This window comes from Chiroxiphia lanceolata, chromosome 12 (genome assembly GCF_009829145.1).
Source record: "Chiroxiphia lanceolata isolate bChiLan1 chromosome 12, bChiLan1.pri, whole genome shotgun sequence".
NCBI classification, from domain to species: domain Eukaryota; kingdom Metazoa; phylum Chordata; class Aves; order Passeriformes; family Pipridae; genus Chiroxiphia; species Chiroxiphia lanceolata.
In genome coordinates, this window is record NC_045648.1 from 15,405,281 (window position 1) to 15,424,194 (window position 18,914).

Below are 18,914 nucleotides of genomic sequence, written 5' to 3' on the forward strand. Positions count from 1 at the left end.
GTCTGGGACCTCCAAGTAAAGTGGTTTTTGGAAACTGGGACACAGGTGAATCATTTTCATGTTTGGTGGTGTGTAACCAGAGAACAATATCTGACATGAAAGAGGGAAGTACTTAATCTGGAAAGAAGCCTTACAAGTGACAACTACCAGGTGTTTAGATGCTTCATGGACAAGGAATATTTGTGGCCCCACAGGGCTCAGGAACACAGCATAAAAGGCTGTGCTGCTGCAGCCTCTGCATCCTCCTGTCCTGCCTCCCTTTCCTCGAGGAACGAGGTAAGCCTGAGTCTGCTCCATCTCTCTCTCTGGGCTGCAGGGCTGTCATGGTGGCTCCTCAGGCTGATTCTTGGGTGTCTCAGCTTGGCCTTGACACAGCACTGTGGAAGAGCTGTCACCCTTACCATGGTACTGGCTGGGGAGATGTGGGTAGACGGTGTTAATAACAGCAGAAGAGAATGAAAGGGGTCTCAGGTGCAGGGGGATCTGCTCATCAGAGCTTGCACCTGCAGTAGTGGAAGGAAATGGCCCAGTGCATCCCCTGGTATATCTAACACAGTCAAGTCTATTCTGGAGGTGGGGTGTGATCAATTTTTCTACACAGTCTTCAACCAGACTGTGCTGGGTTCTATTCCTAAACTGGGGCAGCAATGCAGTGTTGTGCCACTCACTGTGCAAAGAGGGCTGTATATAGGAGTTGATATACAGAGACAGCTGAAGAAATGAAAGACTGATCCTGAGGCTGTTGCTCCCTGCTCTGTGTTCCAGCTCTGCCTCCTTCACCCAGAGATGTCTTGCTGCAGACCCTGTCCCCCACGCCCCTGCGGCCCCTGTGGCCCAACCCCACTCGCCAGCAGCTGCAGTGAGCCCTGTGTCCAGCGCTGCGCTGACTCCACCGTGTACATCGAGGCCACCCCGGTGGTGGTGACCATGCCGGGCCCCATCCTCACCTCCTTCCCTCAGAACACAGCCGTGGGATCCTCTCTGTCAGCTGCTGTTGGCAGCTCCCTCAGCTCCTCGGGGGTTCCCATCTCTTCTGGGGGCTCCCTTGGTCTGGGGGGGTCCGGGCTGTGTCTGCCTATCCCCCGCTGCAACCTGAACTGCTGAGGATGGCACATCATCCCCTTGCTCCTTGGGAATTGGGCCCATCTCTGTCCCTCCCTGACCCCTGCAAACGCCTTTCTTGGTCTCTGCTCTGTGCCACTGCATTTGCTCCTTCTCATTAAAGCCTTTTGTGCAGCATCACTGGAGAGTCATGGTCCTTTGTTCTCCTCCTCCCTCAGGTTAGCACCTGGTCTGCAAGGATGAGCACTGGCTGCTGTCCTGAGCTTACCATCAGCTGCAGAAAGACCTCCCTGAGCTTAGAGCAGTGCACCCTGAGCTTAGCAGCAAAGGACATGGACTCAAAATGAAAGAGGGTGAAAGGCTTTAGCAGCACTTGTTCATTGACTGATTCAATATTTAGGAAGCGATATGATAGGACTGGCTGCAAATATAAAAATGAATTAATTCTAGGTTTACAGTAACTTCCATTCCATTATCAATTCACACAAAGGTACAGAGATGTGCACATCTGTGTTTAGGTGTATAAATGTAGTTATCAAAAATTTCCCTTGGTCTTTGTGAAATACTCACATCAAATCCCTTTGCATTTCTGAAGAAGTGTGGGCTGGACTTGGAGGAGTGTGTGAGTGGGGGCAGTGTATCAGCCCAGGCCTCCTTGTCAGAGATGCTCTTTCAGGTATCCCAACCTGATGGGTCTCAAGCTCCCAGACACATCCCACTCAGAGGGAGGTGCTGGCACAGCCTACAGCAGTCCGGGAGACCTCAAGGGACAGCTCTTTAGAGGGTGCCAAGATGCTTTCCTTTAGTCAGCAGGAGGTTCCATCCTGCCTACAACCCAAGTTGGTAACTCCTGGCAACAGTGTCCAAGACATTTGGGAATTGTTTCCAAAACTGCAGCAATAGTGGTGGTCTTCCACTTGGGCTACAGTTCAGGCAGGGAATGCTGGAAGGCTGTGAGGGGCTGACTGATGATCCTCTGTCCCCCAGTGTGGTTGCAAAGCTGATGTTGCTGTTGTTGTCAGGGCTGTCCCCACCTGTATCATGCAACAGCCCCTGGTGTGGGGAAGGACATTTCACCTCCCAAAGGCTTCTGTAAAGGGACACGTCAGTTCTCAGCTGGTTCATTCAAGACCTGGGAGGAGGAGGAGGAGGATGGCAGAGGCTGCACCAGCACATGGCAATGGCAGGCTATCCCAGATAGCTGTCTGAGGAGAAAGGTCTGGGCAGTGCAGCCCCAGCCTGCGGGGTGACGCCTCTCAGGCCTCTGTCAGGGGGCCCCAGGTGGCTGCCTGGCTCCGGGAAGGTCCCCACTGGAAATGTGGAGTGGAGCGTTGCCCTGAATTGCCCGGGCACCGGTGTCAGTGCCTGGGCTGTGTGCTGAGCGGGACAGGGAGGGCTGGAGCAGGTAGTTGTGGCCGAGTGGTGAAGGCGATGGACTAGAAATCCATTGGGGTTTCCCCGCGCAGGTTCGAATCCTGCCAACTACGGAGCAAAGAGCCCTTTTTGGGTGCTGCCAGGGACAGGAGCTGCAGGCTGCCCAAAGGGCTCCTCCTGCAGAGCTCCCACCCCTCTGGGCAGCCCACAGGGCTCCTCCTGCACTTGAACTCCCAGCTCTTCCCCCACAGCAGCAGCAGCACAGGAGGAACTGCTGCAAACCTGCCCAGAAGGACCTGGGAAACTCTGAGGGGCCTTTGGAAGGGGATGGCAGAAAAGCTCATTGATGGTGCAATGCTGTGTGCCCTGCAGCCATGGCACTGAGGGGGAGGGAAATACTACACAGAACCTCAGAGATACTGTCAGCACAAATGAAGAAAGAAAGTTCCAGTTAAGCAGGCAGCTGGAGCTGCAGCTGATCCATGGACTTCCTGCCCTGCACTCAAAGACTTTCCCCTGTGCAATGCCCCCTGTAGTAGGTAGACTGGGGACACACTGCCCACATTTTCTCCCACATCCCAGCCTTCTCCATCTGGCTTTTCTTTTGGTCTCTTCTGCCTGGCTGCTGCATGCTCTGCCCTGTGGATGGGACATGCAACCAGGAAATACTCAAAGCTCAAAAATGCAGAACGCAGCACTGCCCCCTCATTCCTCACCCTCACCAAGAGGCTCTAGCAGCCCTGAGCCCTCCTGGGACTCCTGACAGCCTTGAACTCTGGCCACTGCCCAGTCTGGATGGGCCATCCCTGCCCATGGGCAGTTGGTAACCAGTTGCACCCTCTGTAGTGTCAGGCAGGACAGCGACGGCACCAGGCCCAGAGAGGGTCCTTGGCACCCTGCCTGGTGCCTGGGGCATCCCTTGGCTCTTGGGACACAGCAAAGGCACGGCTGTGCCAGGATGGGAGACCAGTCAGGAGCTGTGGGGGAGCACAGCACAGCCCTGGCAGGGCATGGGGCTCACAGCCCGTGGCAAAGGCAAGGTACCAACCTTTCTACAACCTGCTCAATGGAACAAACACTGCCTCTGACTAAGAGCTCTTCCCTCCCAGTAAAGGTGACCTGAAGCCCCAATGGAAAGCAGCTGAGAACATCCCACATAGACCATAAAAGAAGAGGTCATTTGTTTAAAACAAATGAGCATATGTGCACCCCAGCTGCAGGAGACAAGCACATAGTGATCATGTGATCAATCGTGCTTGATTAGCTGACAGTCTAAAAGATGAATGTTGTTGGTCAAAAGAACTGTAGCGTAAACATAAAGCTTCTTTCTCGTCTAATTGTTGTCCTCCATATAGTAGGCTGGGACCCCTGTGTGTTCTCCAAGAGAATATCCCAGTGAATTCCCTTGTTAACTGAAAGCCAAGGGTCCGTCTGTGAGTCCTTGGCCAGCCCTGGACACAGGGGGAGCAGAGTGGCGCAGCGGGAGCGTGCTGGGCCCATAACCCAGAGGTCGATGGATCGAAACCATCCTCTGCTAAAGCCTTTTTGCACCCAGGCCTTGGTGTGGCAGAGACCTCCTGGCCCAGCCTTCCTGGCCCTGAGCAGGGCAGAACGGAGCACCCTTGTTGCCCCAGGAAGTATCCCCAAGGCAGCACCACAGGCCAAGGGCTTGGCTTGCCATGTCCCGAGGCAATGGAGGAAGTCCTGGCAAAGGCACAGGTGTGCTGGGGTCAGAATGGCTGAGTGGTCTAAGGCACTGCCCTCCAGGGGCAGTGCTCCTGCGAGGAGTGGTTGGAGTCCAACTTGCCAGGCTCTTGTCTTCCTTGGCCTCCTTCCTGCTTTTCTTAGTTTCCCAGAAGGTCTCTCTTCTGCATTTTAGAGATGCATGAATGTTTCCCTCTCATCAGTCATGAGAGAGCTGGGCTGGTTGAGCCTGGAGAAGAGAAGGTGAGGGGTGTTGTGGTGTGTGAAGGTGTCTGTGTGGTTTGTCAGGGGCTGTGTTGAGGCAGAAAGGGCCTGTTGCACTTGAGGCAAGAGAGGCTTGTGAGAGGTTTGGAGTGTGGGACTTGTCAGAGAGGGCAGGTGAGGCTGGGAGAGGCAGGCGTGTTGGTGCTTTGAAGGGTGGTGTGATTGCAGAGGGCGTGGAGGCGGTGAAGGGAGGCTGCAGTTGGTGTTGGATGTGGCAGGAGGTGGAGAGAGAGGACTGAGGCTGAGGCAGGGTGCTGAGTGTGAGGGAGGCTGGTGAAAGGGTCCAGAGGTGAGGTGTGCAGGAGGTCCCATGGTGTAAAGGTGAGCACTCTGGACTCTGAATCCAGCGATCTGAGTTCAAATCTCAGTGGGACCTTTCTTTACTTTAGCCTTTTGGCTCCCTCAGGCCTTCCCTCAGCACACTGACACTTTCACAGCCCTGCTCCAGGTTTGCTCTCAGGAGTGCAGTGTGGGAAGCCACTGATTTTGTCAGGCATCCTTTGCCCTTAGGGAGGCTCTGTGGACTGTCACCATTCCCCTTCTTTTCCATGTGCGTTAGCATTGTTTCCAGAAAGATCTGCTCATTTTATAAAGAACAGTCCTGCTCCCACTGGCATTCTGAGTCCTCATCACCAGCCTACCCCAGCAGCACGCTGCCCCTGCCAGGTGCAAGCAGCTGCAGCAGCAGCACCAAAGATGCCTCTCCTCTGGCTGCTGTAGCAAGAGTGAGGAGCCCAGCCGGGAGCCACCTCAGCTGGAAGAGGCCACTGGTGTTGGCAGGGTGTCCCCCAGGCCCCCAGGAGCTGGGGCTGTGTGAGCTTTTCTCTCCAGCAGCCTCCTCTGAATGCCTGGTAGAGGCACTGGGGAGGAGCAGGCCTGAGGAGCAAGCCTGGCCGGCAAAACCAGCTGTGTCAGGGTAGGCAAGAGAGGAGCAGGAGCTGTGGCCTCTCCCACGGGGTTGCAGGGCCAGGGCAGCCCTCGGCCCCTGTGAGCCAACAAAAGGCCCTGTGCGTTGGCCGGGAATCGAACCCGGGTCAACTGCTTGGAAGGCAGCTATGCTCACCACTATACCACCAACGCATCTGCTGGCACAGCCCTGCTGCTCCTGCAGCTCACACGCTCCCTCCCCCAGCCCCACACCCTGAGGCTTCCTCCTGCCATTCCCACACAAACACCAAGCTGACACACGGCACGCGCCTTTCTGGCAGGAACACCTGCCCAGCAAGTCTCCAGCTGCGCTAGCCACCCTCCAGCACACAGCACCACCACACACTGACCACCCTGGCAGCACCACCCTGCACAAACCAGCACTCAGCTCCAGCCACACTCTGCACACCCCTCTGCTGTGCACCACGACTCAAGGCAGCTCATGCTGCCCATGGGGGACACACAGATCTCCCTGTCCAATAGACAGCTCCAGGCCTCAGCACACAGAGAGCAAGAAAACCATCCCACTGTCTCCTTTCTTCGTGTCTCTCCCAGTGATGCTGCTGCTGCTGCTGCTGCTGCTGCTGCTGCTGCTGCTGCTGCTGTCGCCTTAGGACGTGCTGGGAATGGCACCTCTCCCCATCCACCTTCATACATGTGCCAGCTGGGCTTGTACTGTGCAAGTGGAGGGGCATTTCTGTGTCTATACCTGTGGTGGGGTAAGCACAGACAAACACCCACCCAGCTGCTCTCTCCTCCCCCCACCTTCAGTGATCGAGGGGCAGAGAAAACAGGAAGAGAATCCTTCCAGGTCGAAGCAAACACTGAAACATGGCTTAGGAAAAACTGCTGCTGGCAAAGCAGACTGACTTAGGAAAATTAATGTTAGGCCAATTGAAAGAGGTTCACATAGTGAGGAAAAAAACAGCATTAAACACCAAACTTAAAACACCATCTTTCCTTGCTTGTGCCTGGGAGCAGCTTGACTTCTTCACTCCAGACTCCTCTACCCACCCAAGCAGCCTGGGGCAATGACTTTTCTCTCTGTTCTTTCTAATCCTTTATTTTTTCCTCTCTCTTTCTGGCACTCTGATAGAGGCCACCAGCTGCTGATATCCAAGCATTCCGACATGGAGGTGGATTCAATTGTGTGCTGCACAGGACAGCCCCTTACCTCTGCTCACCGCTGCTCCTGGATCATCCTACAGGTGGCCTGGGCAGCAAATCAACAAGGACAGAGAAATTCCCCAGGTCTTTGAGTCAGTCACATTGATCTTTAACTAAGTAGCACCAGCCTCAGCCTCTTGTGCACCTGTAGAGCCCTAGAGGTGTCCCCTGTGGTTGGGAAGTTGGGAATTGAGCTGCCTGATGGGAAGGGAGGAACACTTGTATCCCAAGAACACTCAGTGCTGGTGGGGGGAAGCTCTGCCTGCAGCTCCACACCCACCCCCTGCCTTGCTGAGGGGCAGGTGGGGAGTGCTGGCACCTGAGAAAGCAGAGGAGAAAGCAGGTGGCAGTGTGAGGGAGCAGGGGCAGAAGGCAGAGCAGGGCCATGGGCGTGGGTGCCGCGACAGCTGCAGCAGCGCAGGGTAAAAGCTGTGGGGTGAGGCAGCAATGGGATCCAGGAATGCTGTGTCTAGTTCTGGGCTTCTCAGAACAGGAGGGACATGGAGCTCCTGGAGTGGGTCCAGCAGACTCTGTGGTGATGATGAAGGGACTCCAGTCGCCCTCACTGGAGATATTCCAGAACCATCTGGAATGAACCATCTGAATCACAGAACCACCTGTGCCATGTGCTCCAGGATGACCCTACATGAGCAGGGAGGTAGGAACAGATGAGCCACTGTGGTGCCTTCCTACCTGACCAATTCTCTGATTCTGTGGTTCTGGACATGATGCCCTGACCCACTCAGCCATGTATTTGTGATTTTAAAAAAGATTTCCTCTTTTCCATCTAGACAATTCAGAATGAACCACAAACCCTCAGCATCATGGGATGTGCAAAATCACTACTCTGAAAAATTCCTTTCCATCATTCATCCTATCTCAGGCACTTTTAATGGGAAAGCAGCATCCAGAAATAAAAAAAATAAAATAAATTTTAAAAAAAGACACATAGAAACATCACACAGGTGGGTCAGAAGGAGGCTGGGGCCAAGGACTATGCAGTGCCAGCACAAGCACACACTGGGGTGCTGCCACCAACAGTGAATGTTTCTATACTTCAGACAGCTGCCCTGAGGCATTTATCTTTGTAGGAACTATTAAATTCTACATCAAATTTAGCCATTAAGGTACCCAATATAAGTCCCTACATGAAGGGAGGCAGACCCTTCTAGATCATGTCTGATTCCATCCTGGTGCAAAGAGAGATCCGTTGAGTTATAGAATCACAGAATGGATTGAGTTGGAAGGGACATTAAAAACCATCTTGTTCCAACCCCCTGCCATGGACAGGGACATTTTCCACTAAACCAGCTCGCTCCAAGCCCTGTCCAACCTGGCCTTCAACACTTCCAGGGATGGGGCAGCCACAGAAATTGTTGTTTCTTAATTAGAAGTGGAGTTCTGGCGACTGATTTCACTGCAAGACTCTCATTTTACTTCATATGGCACATGAGGGTCTGAGATTTCTTTTTAATTTCTCTTCAGGAGAGATTCATCCTGTTGTGCTTGACACCACTCTAAGGATGAGAGGAGGTCAATTGCAGATATGCTCATCTTTCTCCATCAGCTACAGATGGATCCTGAGCGTTGAGCGGAGATCAAGCTCCTAGATTGTAAGTAGCTAAAAGTTAGGTCAGGGAAGTCTTCTTCTAGGGAATATTCAAGGATAATTTCTGCAACTTTACTTGTAGTCAGTTTCTACAGACAATCTTAGTGACAATTACTCCTTAGGGATGCATGGAGTCCTTCCTTCTGAGGCACAACCACCTCTGAAGTAACAAGCTGGGAATTTCAGAAATCAGCAATACTACTGTTTGTTGCTGCTCTTTGATACAGTTTTCCCTCCAAGGAAAAGAAAGGAAAGAAACTAAACTCAGCCCATTGGATTCTCCTCCCACTTCAGAAAAGTGAAGGAAGATCATAGGCAAGAAAAAATAATCCAGCCCTCCTGGAAATAGCATGAAAATACAATTTTTTGTTTAATTTTGCTGCAAGATCACAAAAGTTCCCCTTTGTGGGCTAGGGAATACAGCAGATTAATGATCATTAGTGATTATCTACTCTATCCATCTGCCTCTCTTTGTGGTTCTTGACAAGTCAGGTCATTGGCTAGTTTCATTTTGGGTTATGGTTAGTTGCTGTCATTCATCCTGAAGAAAAATGGTTTAGTTTGTTCATATCCTCTTAATGTCTTAAAATTAAAGTTTTATTTTAAATGGATATATTGGTCTATTTCTAAATGAAACGTTGTTGTTTGGAAATTAAAAATACACAATTCTGGTAAAAAACCAACTTTTTTTAATCCTTTAATTTGGTTGCCAAGATTGCTTTTCTAAAGATGACTGAAACTGAGCAAATATTCCCCATATTCCCCATGCATCTATATTTTTTATTTTTTGAAAAAAAGTATAGTCCATGTGTGCACGAGAGTTGTGTTCTTATTACTTTAGCTATCTCACTATCCACAAAACTTCCTTTCGCCACTAATAAAAATTCTTATTTCTCTGCCTATCTACCTGTCAAATATTTTTTACATCAGCTTGATAATTGTCTTACCAATTATTTGTCTGTTTAATTCTTGGATGAGCACCATCACTGACCCCCACCTTTGCTCTCTCATCTTATGGTGCTCATATCTATGCATTGGTTTGAGTGTCTTCTCATCATGTGCCTGCCTCTGGCAACACAGCCTGCGTTGGTTATGTTGGTTTGTGGTCGTGAAAGAGTTTGAAAGTGTTAATCTTCAAAGTGTTAGAAAATGCTATTTGGTTTTTTTGAAAATTCTATCTGTGTCACAGTTTTTGATACACCTGAGCACGCAGGTGGTTTCACAAGTGCAGCACCTGTGGCAATTGGAGCTGTCACTAGATTTGCAATGCAGTGTTGTTTCTGAGGATGGTGAGAGGGACAATTTTATCATGGACATCTTTGCCCTTCATGACTCCTAAAAGAAAGAGCCAAAGACACAGATTCCACAAGTTGCTTGACCACGAAGATAACTTTGCTTGGTTTTGTTTGGCAGTGTCAACCCACACAGGAGAATGATGCTTACTAAGTTCATTTGGAGTATATTCATTGACATCATGTCTTGAATAAGAAACAAGAAATCCTCTGTTGCATAATTAAAAAGTTGTAGAGCAAACCTTTCTCAAAGACTATTTCTCCTATTAGCCACCTGATGACTGTAACAGAGAATTAGCAGTAAGAAAAAGTTTGTTCCAGCGTATTCAATCTACCAAGCCCTTGGGTAAAAATTACACAGGGTGAAGGATGGTGAACTTTATTGTAGTTTTAATGGGGCCTGGGAGGTTATTAGTGATGGAACAACTGAAGAAAGTCTAAGTGGCTCTCCCAAGAGGCAGGAGCAGAAAATCACAGCATGGTTACAGGAAAATAAAGGAAGGAACAAATGCTTTCACCAAGCAGCTCCTTTGATATGTCCTGTCACAGAAAGGGGCCAAGTGCTGGCCCACACCAAGACCTTTTCAGGCCTCATATGCCTCAGACTTCTCTCTGGTTAGTGTGGGACTTGCAGAGGAGACATCCAGGCTCCCAGGATGCCTGGGCAGAGGGGTATGAGCCTGGCCCACATATCACTGCTGTCCCAGCCTTGGTGCCTCCCTGCCCTGTGGTCCCGGGCTCAAGAACTGCTGCTCTGTCCTGAAACACAACCCTCACCTTTCATGGCACCCTCTGGCCCAGCCTGCAGACCCCTGGCAGTTCAGTCTCACAGAGATGGTGCCCAGCTTCTCCACAGAGTCCCTCCTGCCCCAGACCAGATCCCCGTCCCACTAGATCCCCCTGCTTCAGTGGTGCCTCACAGACTGCCCCTGCAACCCATATCCACTCCCTGTAGACCATTCCACATGCTCTCCAGAGATGTATAGGAGCTCTTGAGCCATGAAACATTTTATCTCTAGTGGTCATATCTTAAAGGTCCCAGTTATCCCAGCCCTACCTCCAGCTCTGTTCAGTGGGTGCCCAAGCTCCCACTCTCAGTGTCACAACCCTCTTTTCAATCCCAAGGCCTTGAACAATTCCCTGAAATACTGTCCCCTCCAGCATCCCCCAGCTCTGCAATACCCATCCAGCTCACCTACTGCCCTCATTGAGCAGCCATCACTTTTCTAAAGTGTCTCCAGTGGGATGTTCCATGGAACCAATTCCATCAAAGGGTCCTTGGTTTCGTGTGTCTGAGAACAAGGTATGAGTGAAGTGTGCTGAAGAGGGTCTTGAAAGCAAAATGCACATGTGCTCGTGAAGTGCAAACTGAAAACCTGCAGTTCTTCTGACACTGTCTACAAATAGACAGAAATGTCTGCCCGTGATAGGTTTGGATCTGGTTTCACAACCCTTAGGGATCTCACAGATTCTGAGACTGGAACAAGTGAAATCCACTCTATCTCACAAAAAAATAAACCCAAAGAAATTGCTTGATATGCCTAATCAGAAAGGAGAAGAGAGTATTTCAAGTTAGACTAAGTTATCACCTCCTCATTTGCAGATACTAAAGATATCTTAGATAAATCAGAATGTGAAGATGGTTCAGTGAAGACATCTCAGTCCAGTTTGAAATCTCTAGTGTTTCACGGGTATTTGTCAAGTGCCCAACTCTACAACTATCCTTGGATTATAGCTATTGTTATTGGATTAAGTCCTCATAAAGAGCAATGTAACATTATTGTTTTCAGTTGTTAAAGAAGCAGCCAAATACACACACACACAAACAAACAAAAGACCTAGAGTTCACAAAATTTGACCCTGCAAACCCTGGAACTGTATCTTGGGAATTCACAGAGGAGAGCTGTGGTCATCTGCAGGGATTTATCACTCCGTGATCCACCAGAACATGACAGGTATCAGGCACCTGGATACCCTCCAGGAACACCCTTCCCTTGACTCCCAGCTTGCCTTGAGGACTCTGCGCCTAATTAGCGAATGTTCAAGGCCCATCAGATAAGACATTGTTTTCTTCAACCGTCTGACTCACACACTCTTTGCAACTCCTTTGGAGCCAGATTCTTTGTGAAACAGGTCTCTAACCGATACCCTCATCCTGGCTGTCAAGGCTTTACTTGCTGCTAAATCCTCACCATCCCACCTAGCACACATCACTCTGCATTTTCTAAAACATTTCAGCGACATCAGTTACATTTCTTTTTTTCCCTATGTTTTTTTAATTTACTTATTTAGGAAGTTCCACAATGCTTACATTTCAGCAGCAAACAGCTATCTTTTCCCTCCCAATTACAAAAATGTACTTCAGCTGAAGATTTCAAATTTCCACCAGATCTATTCAACAGCTTCCTGTTTCATTGTTTCGATAATTTCTTTCTTAAGTTAAATAGGAGTATCAATTCAAGTTGTATGAGAGTTAAGATCTGCAATAAACATTTTGGTTAAAAGATCTCTGATTTTTCTGCTTATTTATACCCTGATTTGTCCCTTTGTTTTATCTCTGTTGTCAGAGGAAAGCTTTACAGAAAGAGAGAAATAAATATGTTGTAGGATATTAATTTCTGTCCAAAATCCAAATTATATCCTCCCAGGTTAAATCTTCACTAGAAAAATACCAATCTTCTGGCATCTATAATTATTCCCAAAACACATATAAATGAATGGATAGGAGCAGAAGGAATGGGACTCTATGGCAATGTATAGAATATGCTGGAGTACCTGAAAGAAATTTTAGCAAACACAGTGAGGACACTTAAAGCAGATGATTTCAGATGTTACTTAGAGATGAGCTGATTCACACTGAAGAAATGACAATGTCTTTCTTTTGGCTGTAAAGGGAAGTCCAGGCATATCCACACCGTAGAATGCCACAAAAGTGCCCTTCAACCCCAGCTGTCTGCTGACATCTGTATAAGGTTGCCTCTTTAGATCAAGCTGCAGTGGCTCCTGTGCCTGATTCGTGAGATCAGCTTTGCCCCTTACGTTCTCTGCAGTGAATAACAGCAGCCCCAAAGATCCCTGCATCCCTACTGAGTGTGATCAGAGTAGGAGCAGCTAACATAAAATCATAGAATCACAGAATCATAGACTGGTTTGGGTTGGGAGGGACCTTAAAGACTATCTTGTTCCACCACCCTGCCATGGACAGAGACACCTTCCACTAGACCAGGTTGCTCCAAGCTCCATCCAACCTGGCCTTGAACACTTCATGGACAGGGCAGCCACAGCTTCCCTGTGCCAGGGCCTCACTACCCTCACAGCCAAGAATTCCTTCCCAATATCCCATCTAACCCTTCCCTCTGGTGGTGGGAAGCCATTCCCTGTCATCCTGTCTCTCCAGACCCTTGTCCAAAGTCCCTCTCCAGCTCTCTTGGAGCCCCTTTAGGCCCTGGAAGGGGCTCTAAGATCATGTGATAGATCCACATTTTTGCAAAATTCAAAGAAATTGTCTGCAAACAAAAACTGCCGCTGCAGGTGATACTATGTTCTGAATTTCAACATCCACAACCTACCCTTGCAAAGTGAACAAGAAGCCATCTGCATCACCTTGCATGTCTCCCATTACCCTTCCAAAGATGGTCCACTTTATCCTCTGTCTTCCTTTTCTTACCAATGTAGAGGTTATAGCCAGGTGGGGGTTGGTCTCTTCTCCCAGGAACCAGCAGTAGGACAAGAGAGCACAGTCTTAAGCTGTGCCAGGGGAGGTTTTTGTTGGATATGAGGAAGAAACTTTTTACAGAGAGAGTAATCAGACATTGGAATGGGCTGCCCAGGGAGGTGGTGGATTCACCGTCCCTGGAGGTTTTCAAGATGAGACTGGATACAGCACTCAGTGCCACGGTCTGGTAACCATGGAGGTGTTGGATCAAGGGTTGGACTGGTTGATCTCTGAGGCCTTTTCCAACCTGGTTGATTCTATGATTCTATAATTCTATTCTACAATACAGTAGAACTGACACAGTGGCTACTTGGTGAGAAACCAGGGGTATCCCGTGGGAAAGTCAACAGGCAGATTTTGTATTTTTGAGACAGATCTATTCCATCTCATGTCAGCAATCAAAGTGGATGACATTCAGCCTCTGCAGCTCTGTAGGGGCCCAAGTCACTGTGGCAGAAATTGGTCTTTCAGACTGTTTTGTCTACACTCCCCTCTAGCGGTGTTTCCATAATACAACACCCCCTCATAATTTTGGAGGGACTTCACTTTTTCATGTGATCTTTGAATTTTCCCTTGTTCTTGTGACATTTTTTCTTTTCGAGGTTCACCAAGCAGATGCAGAGCTGTGCTTTGCCAAGAGATCAAGCTGTTTCTGCCTGGCCTTGCAGCCTGAACACCGACTAACAAATTTCAATGGACCCGACCTTCTTAAATGCCAGGTGGGAGGCTGCGGTACAAAACCAGGACTTGGAACAATCATCTCACTTATTTGTGATACCACAGCTAGGAGGAAGAAGCCCTGTGGAGAAAGAAGATGGAGCAGCATCTCCAGAGGACACCTGAATTAGCCTCACAGGCATCTGCCTGGCACTGAATCCAGGACCTAGTCAGGTTTAGATTTCAACACAGCAGTGCTGACTTGGTAACAATGATGATCATCACAGTAATCTCTAGCTCAATCATTGTTCTATCTCTCCACATAATTCCATCCAGGCCCAAAAAGTGATCAAAGTGTAGGCTAAAAAAGAGCTAATTCCAACCAGTGTGTACAGGGAAAGAATGGTTATTTATGTTATTTATGAGGCTGATGACAACAACCTCTCCAAGGCTTTTGTTTGCTTGATTATCCCCTGGGGTGTTTCACTGGTCTCAGCTCTGAAAAGGATTTTAAGGAGTGAAGGAGTAGGAGGAACAGTCTCTACCTGATAGAATGGAAGAGCTGGTATATTCAGTTGGCTAAATAAAAAAAAAGGAAAATCTGAAAATTATTGAGGGGACAACACACATGACATGTTTTTGCAAACACAGAGCTCCAATTTTCTTCTTTTTCTCCTTGTTTCCAAGGAAATCAAGATCTTCATGAAAATAAAGCTGTATACAAAAACCTCAAGAAGTCAGATCTTTTACTTGGATTTCAATGTTCCTGTGGCTTCAGGTAAGAAACAGTGCTGAAGGCTTTGTTGACTGGTACAGAAACAGGCCACACTTCCAGCATTTTCCAGTGGTCAGATGTTAGAAAACTAACTAAAAAATTGGGGTTCGAATGCGTGAGAGTTTAAGGGAAATTTTAAAATTAGTTCTGTGGAAAGAAGTGTGTAAGTCTTGCAAAGTTACGCTATTGTATGAGGGCAGAGGGGCAGAATTCCCCATTCCCCTGCTGCCCACTCTGTGGGATCAGCCCAGGACATGGAGGGTTTCTGGGTTCCAGCACACGTGGCCAGGGCATGTCCATGAGCTTCTCATCAGCCAGCACCCCCGGTCCTTCTGCCCAGGGCTGTTCTCCATCCATTTCCCCTCAGCCTGTGTCTGTGCTGGGATTGCCCCTGTCCAGGGGCAGGACCTTGCCCTTGGCCATGTTGAACTTCATGAGGTTTGCACGATCCCATCTCTCCAGTCTGGCCAGAACCCTCTGGATCACATCTCTTCCCTCCAGTGTGTCAAACACACAATTCACTGACCGACCTGTAGTTCCCTGGGTCTTCTTTTCTTCTGTTTTTAAACCTGGGGGTTATGTTTCCTCTTTTCCAGGCAGTGGGAACTTCACTGGATTGCTACAACCTGTCAAATGTGGCTTAGACACTTGTTTCCCACAAGATGCACAGATTGTCATATCCCATGGAGTTGTGCACCTTCAGCCTCCTTGGATGGTCCTGTACCTGATCCTCTCCTCATTCTCCCACTCCTGCCTTTGCCTCCTGTGACTCAGGCGGTGTGGATGGAGCACTTGCTAGTGAAGATCAAGGTAAAAAAGCCATGGAGTACTTCATTCTTCTCCAAGCCCCACATAACCAGATCTCTTTCTTTCCAGAGATGACCCACATTTTATCCCCAACATATATATATAGAAGCTTTTTTTGTTGCCCTTGGTGTCCTTGGCCAGGTTTAACTTTTTTCAAGGCTTTAGCTCTCCTAAAGCTTGATCTCTGCCTGCTCAGACTGTTTTTCTATATTCCTCTCAGGTTACCTGTCCTTGCATCCACCCTCTGTTGTCTCCCTGTACCAGTTTACCCTTAACCACAGTACTGTGGCTAGTTTGACCACTGGTTTTTTTTTAAGAAAATCCAGAAAAATTCTTCAAAGCCCCAGGACTTTTGGAAAATCAAATGTGTAAGGGAATCTAGAGAACGATACAGGAGAGGAAAATAAAAAAGAGCACTATGACAAGCGGTAGGATTTATCTGAACTGTATTTTTCTGATTAAGCACCTGGCTACTGAAGTCTCTCTGATTTCTCAGTGACAAGAAATTGGTCCTTTCAAAAGATGACTTACTCTGTCTTTTTTAGGTGAATTAAACTCCTTAAATTTGGAATCATTTGTTCTACCTCTTGACAAGAATGAAGGATGAGACAACTGCAAAGTGCTTTTGTTTGTGAGTGTTTCAGGGTTTTTTTTGACAGGGTAAACATATGTGGAGGAAGGTATACATGTCCTTCATACTTCTTTTCATTGAAGGAAGTTGAATTGTTTTTCAAATAAGATTTGAAATGTGTTTGAAATGCTAAATTTGAATTGTTCTTCAAATAAGAAAAATGTCTGCACAAGAAGTCATGCTACATACCTATAAATAGTGAATATATAATATACATCAATGATATCAATACTTATTAACAATGGAAATACAGCTATGTCACTGCTGGAGCAACCTGACCAAATATTTATTTTCTTCACAACAGAAAAGAATATGGCAAAACTTGTGACAGCATCTGATAAAAGAACTTGATTTTTAATTTGCTTGCACAGACTGGAGACCTGCTAGAAAGCACCCTTGTGCCAGAGAAGAAACATGGACATCAGTTCAGTTGCAGGTACTCCTCTTAGTACGTGGAGTAATAATTAATGTGACTCTGAGTGTGTGAGAAATCTTTTTGTAAAAATTACATGACAGGTCTGGTGATGCAAAGACTTTTTTACTCTTGGTTTCTCTATTCAGTGAGGAAATTTTCATTATTTTCCTAACTGTAGAGGTCTTCATTGCTGGTAGCACTTCCTGATTTAACACTAGAACAAAAGTTATGGCAAATCAAGAGTGGAAAAATGGAACAGTTGTTACAGAGTTCATCCTCCTAGATTTTGGGAATGGCCCTGAACTGGATTGTCTTCTCTTCCTGATATTTCTGTCGATCTACTTTGTGACCATAACTGGGAACACGTGCGTCGTTGTGCTGGCGGTGGTTAACCAGCACCTCCACACCCCAATGTACTTCTTCCTGGGCAATTTGGCCTGCTTGGAGATCTGCTACAGCTCCAGTATCTTGCCAAGGATGTTGCTCAGCTATGCAGGTGGAGACAGGCGCATTTCAGTCAGGGGGTGTTTCACACAGTACTATTTCTTCGGCTGCCTGGCAGGTGCAGAGTGTTACCTGCTGGCCGCGATGTCCTACGACCGGTACCTGGCGGTGTGTGAGCCCCTGCACTACCCATCCCACATGGACACCAGGCTCTGCCTCCGCCTGGGCGCTGCATCCTGGGTCAGTGGCTTTCTGTCTAACTCCATACTGACGTTGCTGATCTCAAATTTGGATTTCTGTGGGCCGAATGAAATCGATCATTTCTTCTGCGACTCCTTCCCGGTGATGAAACTCTCTTGCAGTGACACCTGGGTGGTGGGATTTGTCACTTCTGTCGTGGCAGGTGTGTGCTCGCTGCCTCCATTCCTGCTGACCTTCTCATCCTATCTCTGCATCATTGTCACAGTCGTGAGAATTCCTTCTGCCACTGGAAGGAAAAAGGCCTTTTCCACTTGCTCCTCACATCTGATTGTGGTGATTCTTTTTTACTGGTCAATAGTAGTTGTCTACATACTCCCTTATCACGATTCCCACATATTGCCAAACAAAGTCTTCTCTGCTTTTTACACCATTCTCACCCCCTTGGTCAACCCTCTCATCTACAGTCTGAGAAACAAAGAAATAAAGAAAGCTCTGCAGAAGCATATGAGAAAATTGCTGGCTTTCTGAAGGCTGCTTTCTGTAACAAAAAGTAAGGGGTAATGATCCTTAATGAGTTACAGACGCAATTACATTGCATGTGAATGTAGTTAGTGTGAATAAAGCTTGGAAATATGTAGGTGTATCTCTTAAAAAAATATAAGCAGAGGAACAAAATGGGTAAATAATCTTGCTATCAGTGGGAGGGTGGTCTGGGGAGAGATAAAGAATATGTGGTGAGAACTGTAAAGTAAGCAAAATAAATCTATGGATGTCATTATATACATATTATTGGATTTGATATCTTCTTACCAGTCTGCTTGCTTGCTTGCTTTTTCCTCACTACAGCTGAAACTCAGTTCAGAATAAGTTGAAACACAATTTATAGCAAACAGACCATTTTTTATTAATGGTATGTTCAGGTTACTTTTAGTTTTTACACCCATGGTGTATCTGTTCAACCATAGACTCTTTAGCTGAAGGACATGCTGCTGCTGCTACCTGCCTCATAATAAAAGAGACAGCTGCCTTCAGAGGTGATGTACCCATCCTGAGATGTCCAAAACAAGTGGTCTGTTTTGGTTTGGGGTTCCTTTCTGTCCACCAAAACTGACCTGATTAATAATTCAAACAAGGCAGCCAGCAAAGAGTGTTTTTCTCCTCCCATTATCTTCAAATGGAGATTCACACTTTGTTATTTACACTTTAAATTTAAATGTTAACCCAATCATTGTTAACTTTATTGCCACTACTAAGATAAGATTAAAAAGCAAAAACAAAGTCACCTTCCTTTAACTTAAATTGGTTTCAGTTTGCTACCAAGGGAGACATTTTGCCTTCTGAGTATATCTGGTAATGAGTCCAGAGAGGGATTCCTATCTCAGGAAGCAATGTAAGATACCATGTACTTCTAAACAGCTGAACCTCACCCCCTTTTTGGGATCCTACAGGAAACTACTCACAGTCCTGATGTGTTGCCCAAAAGGCAAAAATCACGAACAATGACTCAGATCTAAGCTGGGAGATGACACTCCAGCAAGTGTGAGAAGTGTGAAGGAATGTGGGAAAGCAGAGAGTCTCCCATAGGGCAAGCTCTGCAAGGGAAAAGATATGGACAGGGGCTGCAGCAGCAGGCACATTCTGTTGGATGCCACAGGTGAGCAGAGCATATGGACACAGCTCTTGAGACAGAACAGCCCTGAGAGGATTGGGGCACCCAGGAGATCTCTAGTTCATCTTATCCTCAAAGCAGGGTCAGCTGTTGCGGTGAGATCACATTGTTCTGGGCTTCAGTCAGCTGGATCTGTCAGAGGCTGCAGAACCTCCCTGCGTGACCTACTCCACTGCTTGACTGTCTTTAAGGTTAAAAAGG

General features: G+C 47.6%; 1 protein-coding gene and 4 non-coding genes across 5 annotated transcripts; 4 read left to right on the forward strand and 1 right to left on the reverse strand.

Moving 5' to 3' along the window:
* The first annotated feature begins 2,467 nt into the window (after positions 1 to 2,467).
* TRNAS-AGA lies at positions 2,468 to 2,549 on the forward strand. The gene has a single exon. It is a non-coding gene; the product is annotated as a tRNA-Ser (tRNA).
* Positions 2,550 to 3,901: 1,352 nt separating this feature from the next.
* On the forward strand, positions 3,902 to 3,973 carry TRNAM-CAU. Its single transcript has one exon. It is a non-coding gene; the product is annotated as a tRNA-Met (tRNA).
* A 735-nt stretch (positions 3,974 to 4,708) lies between these two features.
* On the forward strand, positions 4,709 to 4,780 carry TRNAQ-CUG. The gene has a single exon. It is a non-coding gene; the product is annotated as a tRNA-Gln (tRNA).
* Positions 4,781 to 5,412: 632 nt separating this feature from the next.
* On the reverse strand, positions 5,413 to 5,484 carry TRNAG-UCC. The gene has a single exon. It is a non-coding gene; the product is annotated as a tRNA-Gly (tRNA).
* Positions 5,485 to 14,471: 8,987 nt separating this feature from the next.
* On the forward strand, positions 14,472 to 17,695 carry LOC116792857 (olfactory receptor 1020-like). Its single transcript, XM_032700248.1, has 3 exons — positions 14,472 to 14,549; positions 15,143 to 15,356; positions 16,289 to 17,695. Exon 3 carries the CDS (start codon positions 16,628 to 16,630, stop codon positions 17,570 to 17,572), a length of 945 nt encoding a protein of 314 aa, XP_032556139.1. The 5' UTR covers positions 14,472 to 14,549; positions 15,143 to 15,356; positions 16,289 to 16,627; the 3' UTR covers positions 17,573 to 17,695.
* Positions 17,696 to 18,914: the final 1,219 nt, after the last annotated feature.

What these genes read in the sequence shown, in the direction of transcription:
- LOC116792857 (XM_032700248.1), top strand. Translation starts at nt 16,628, where the DNA reads ATGGCAAATCAAGAGTGGAAAAATGGAACAGTTGTTACAGAGTTCATC.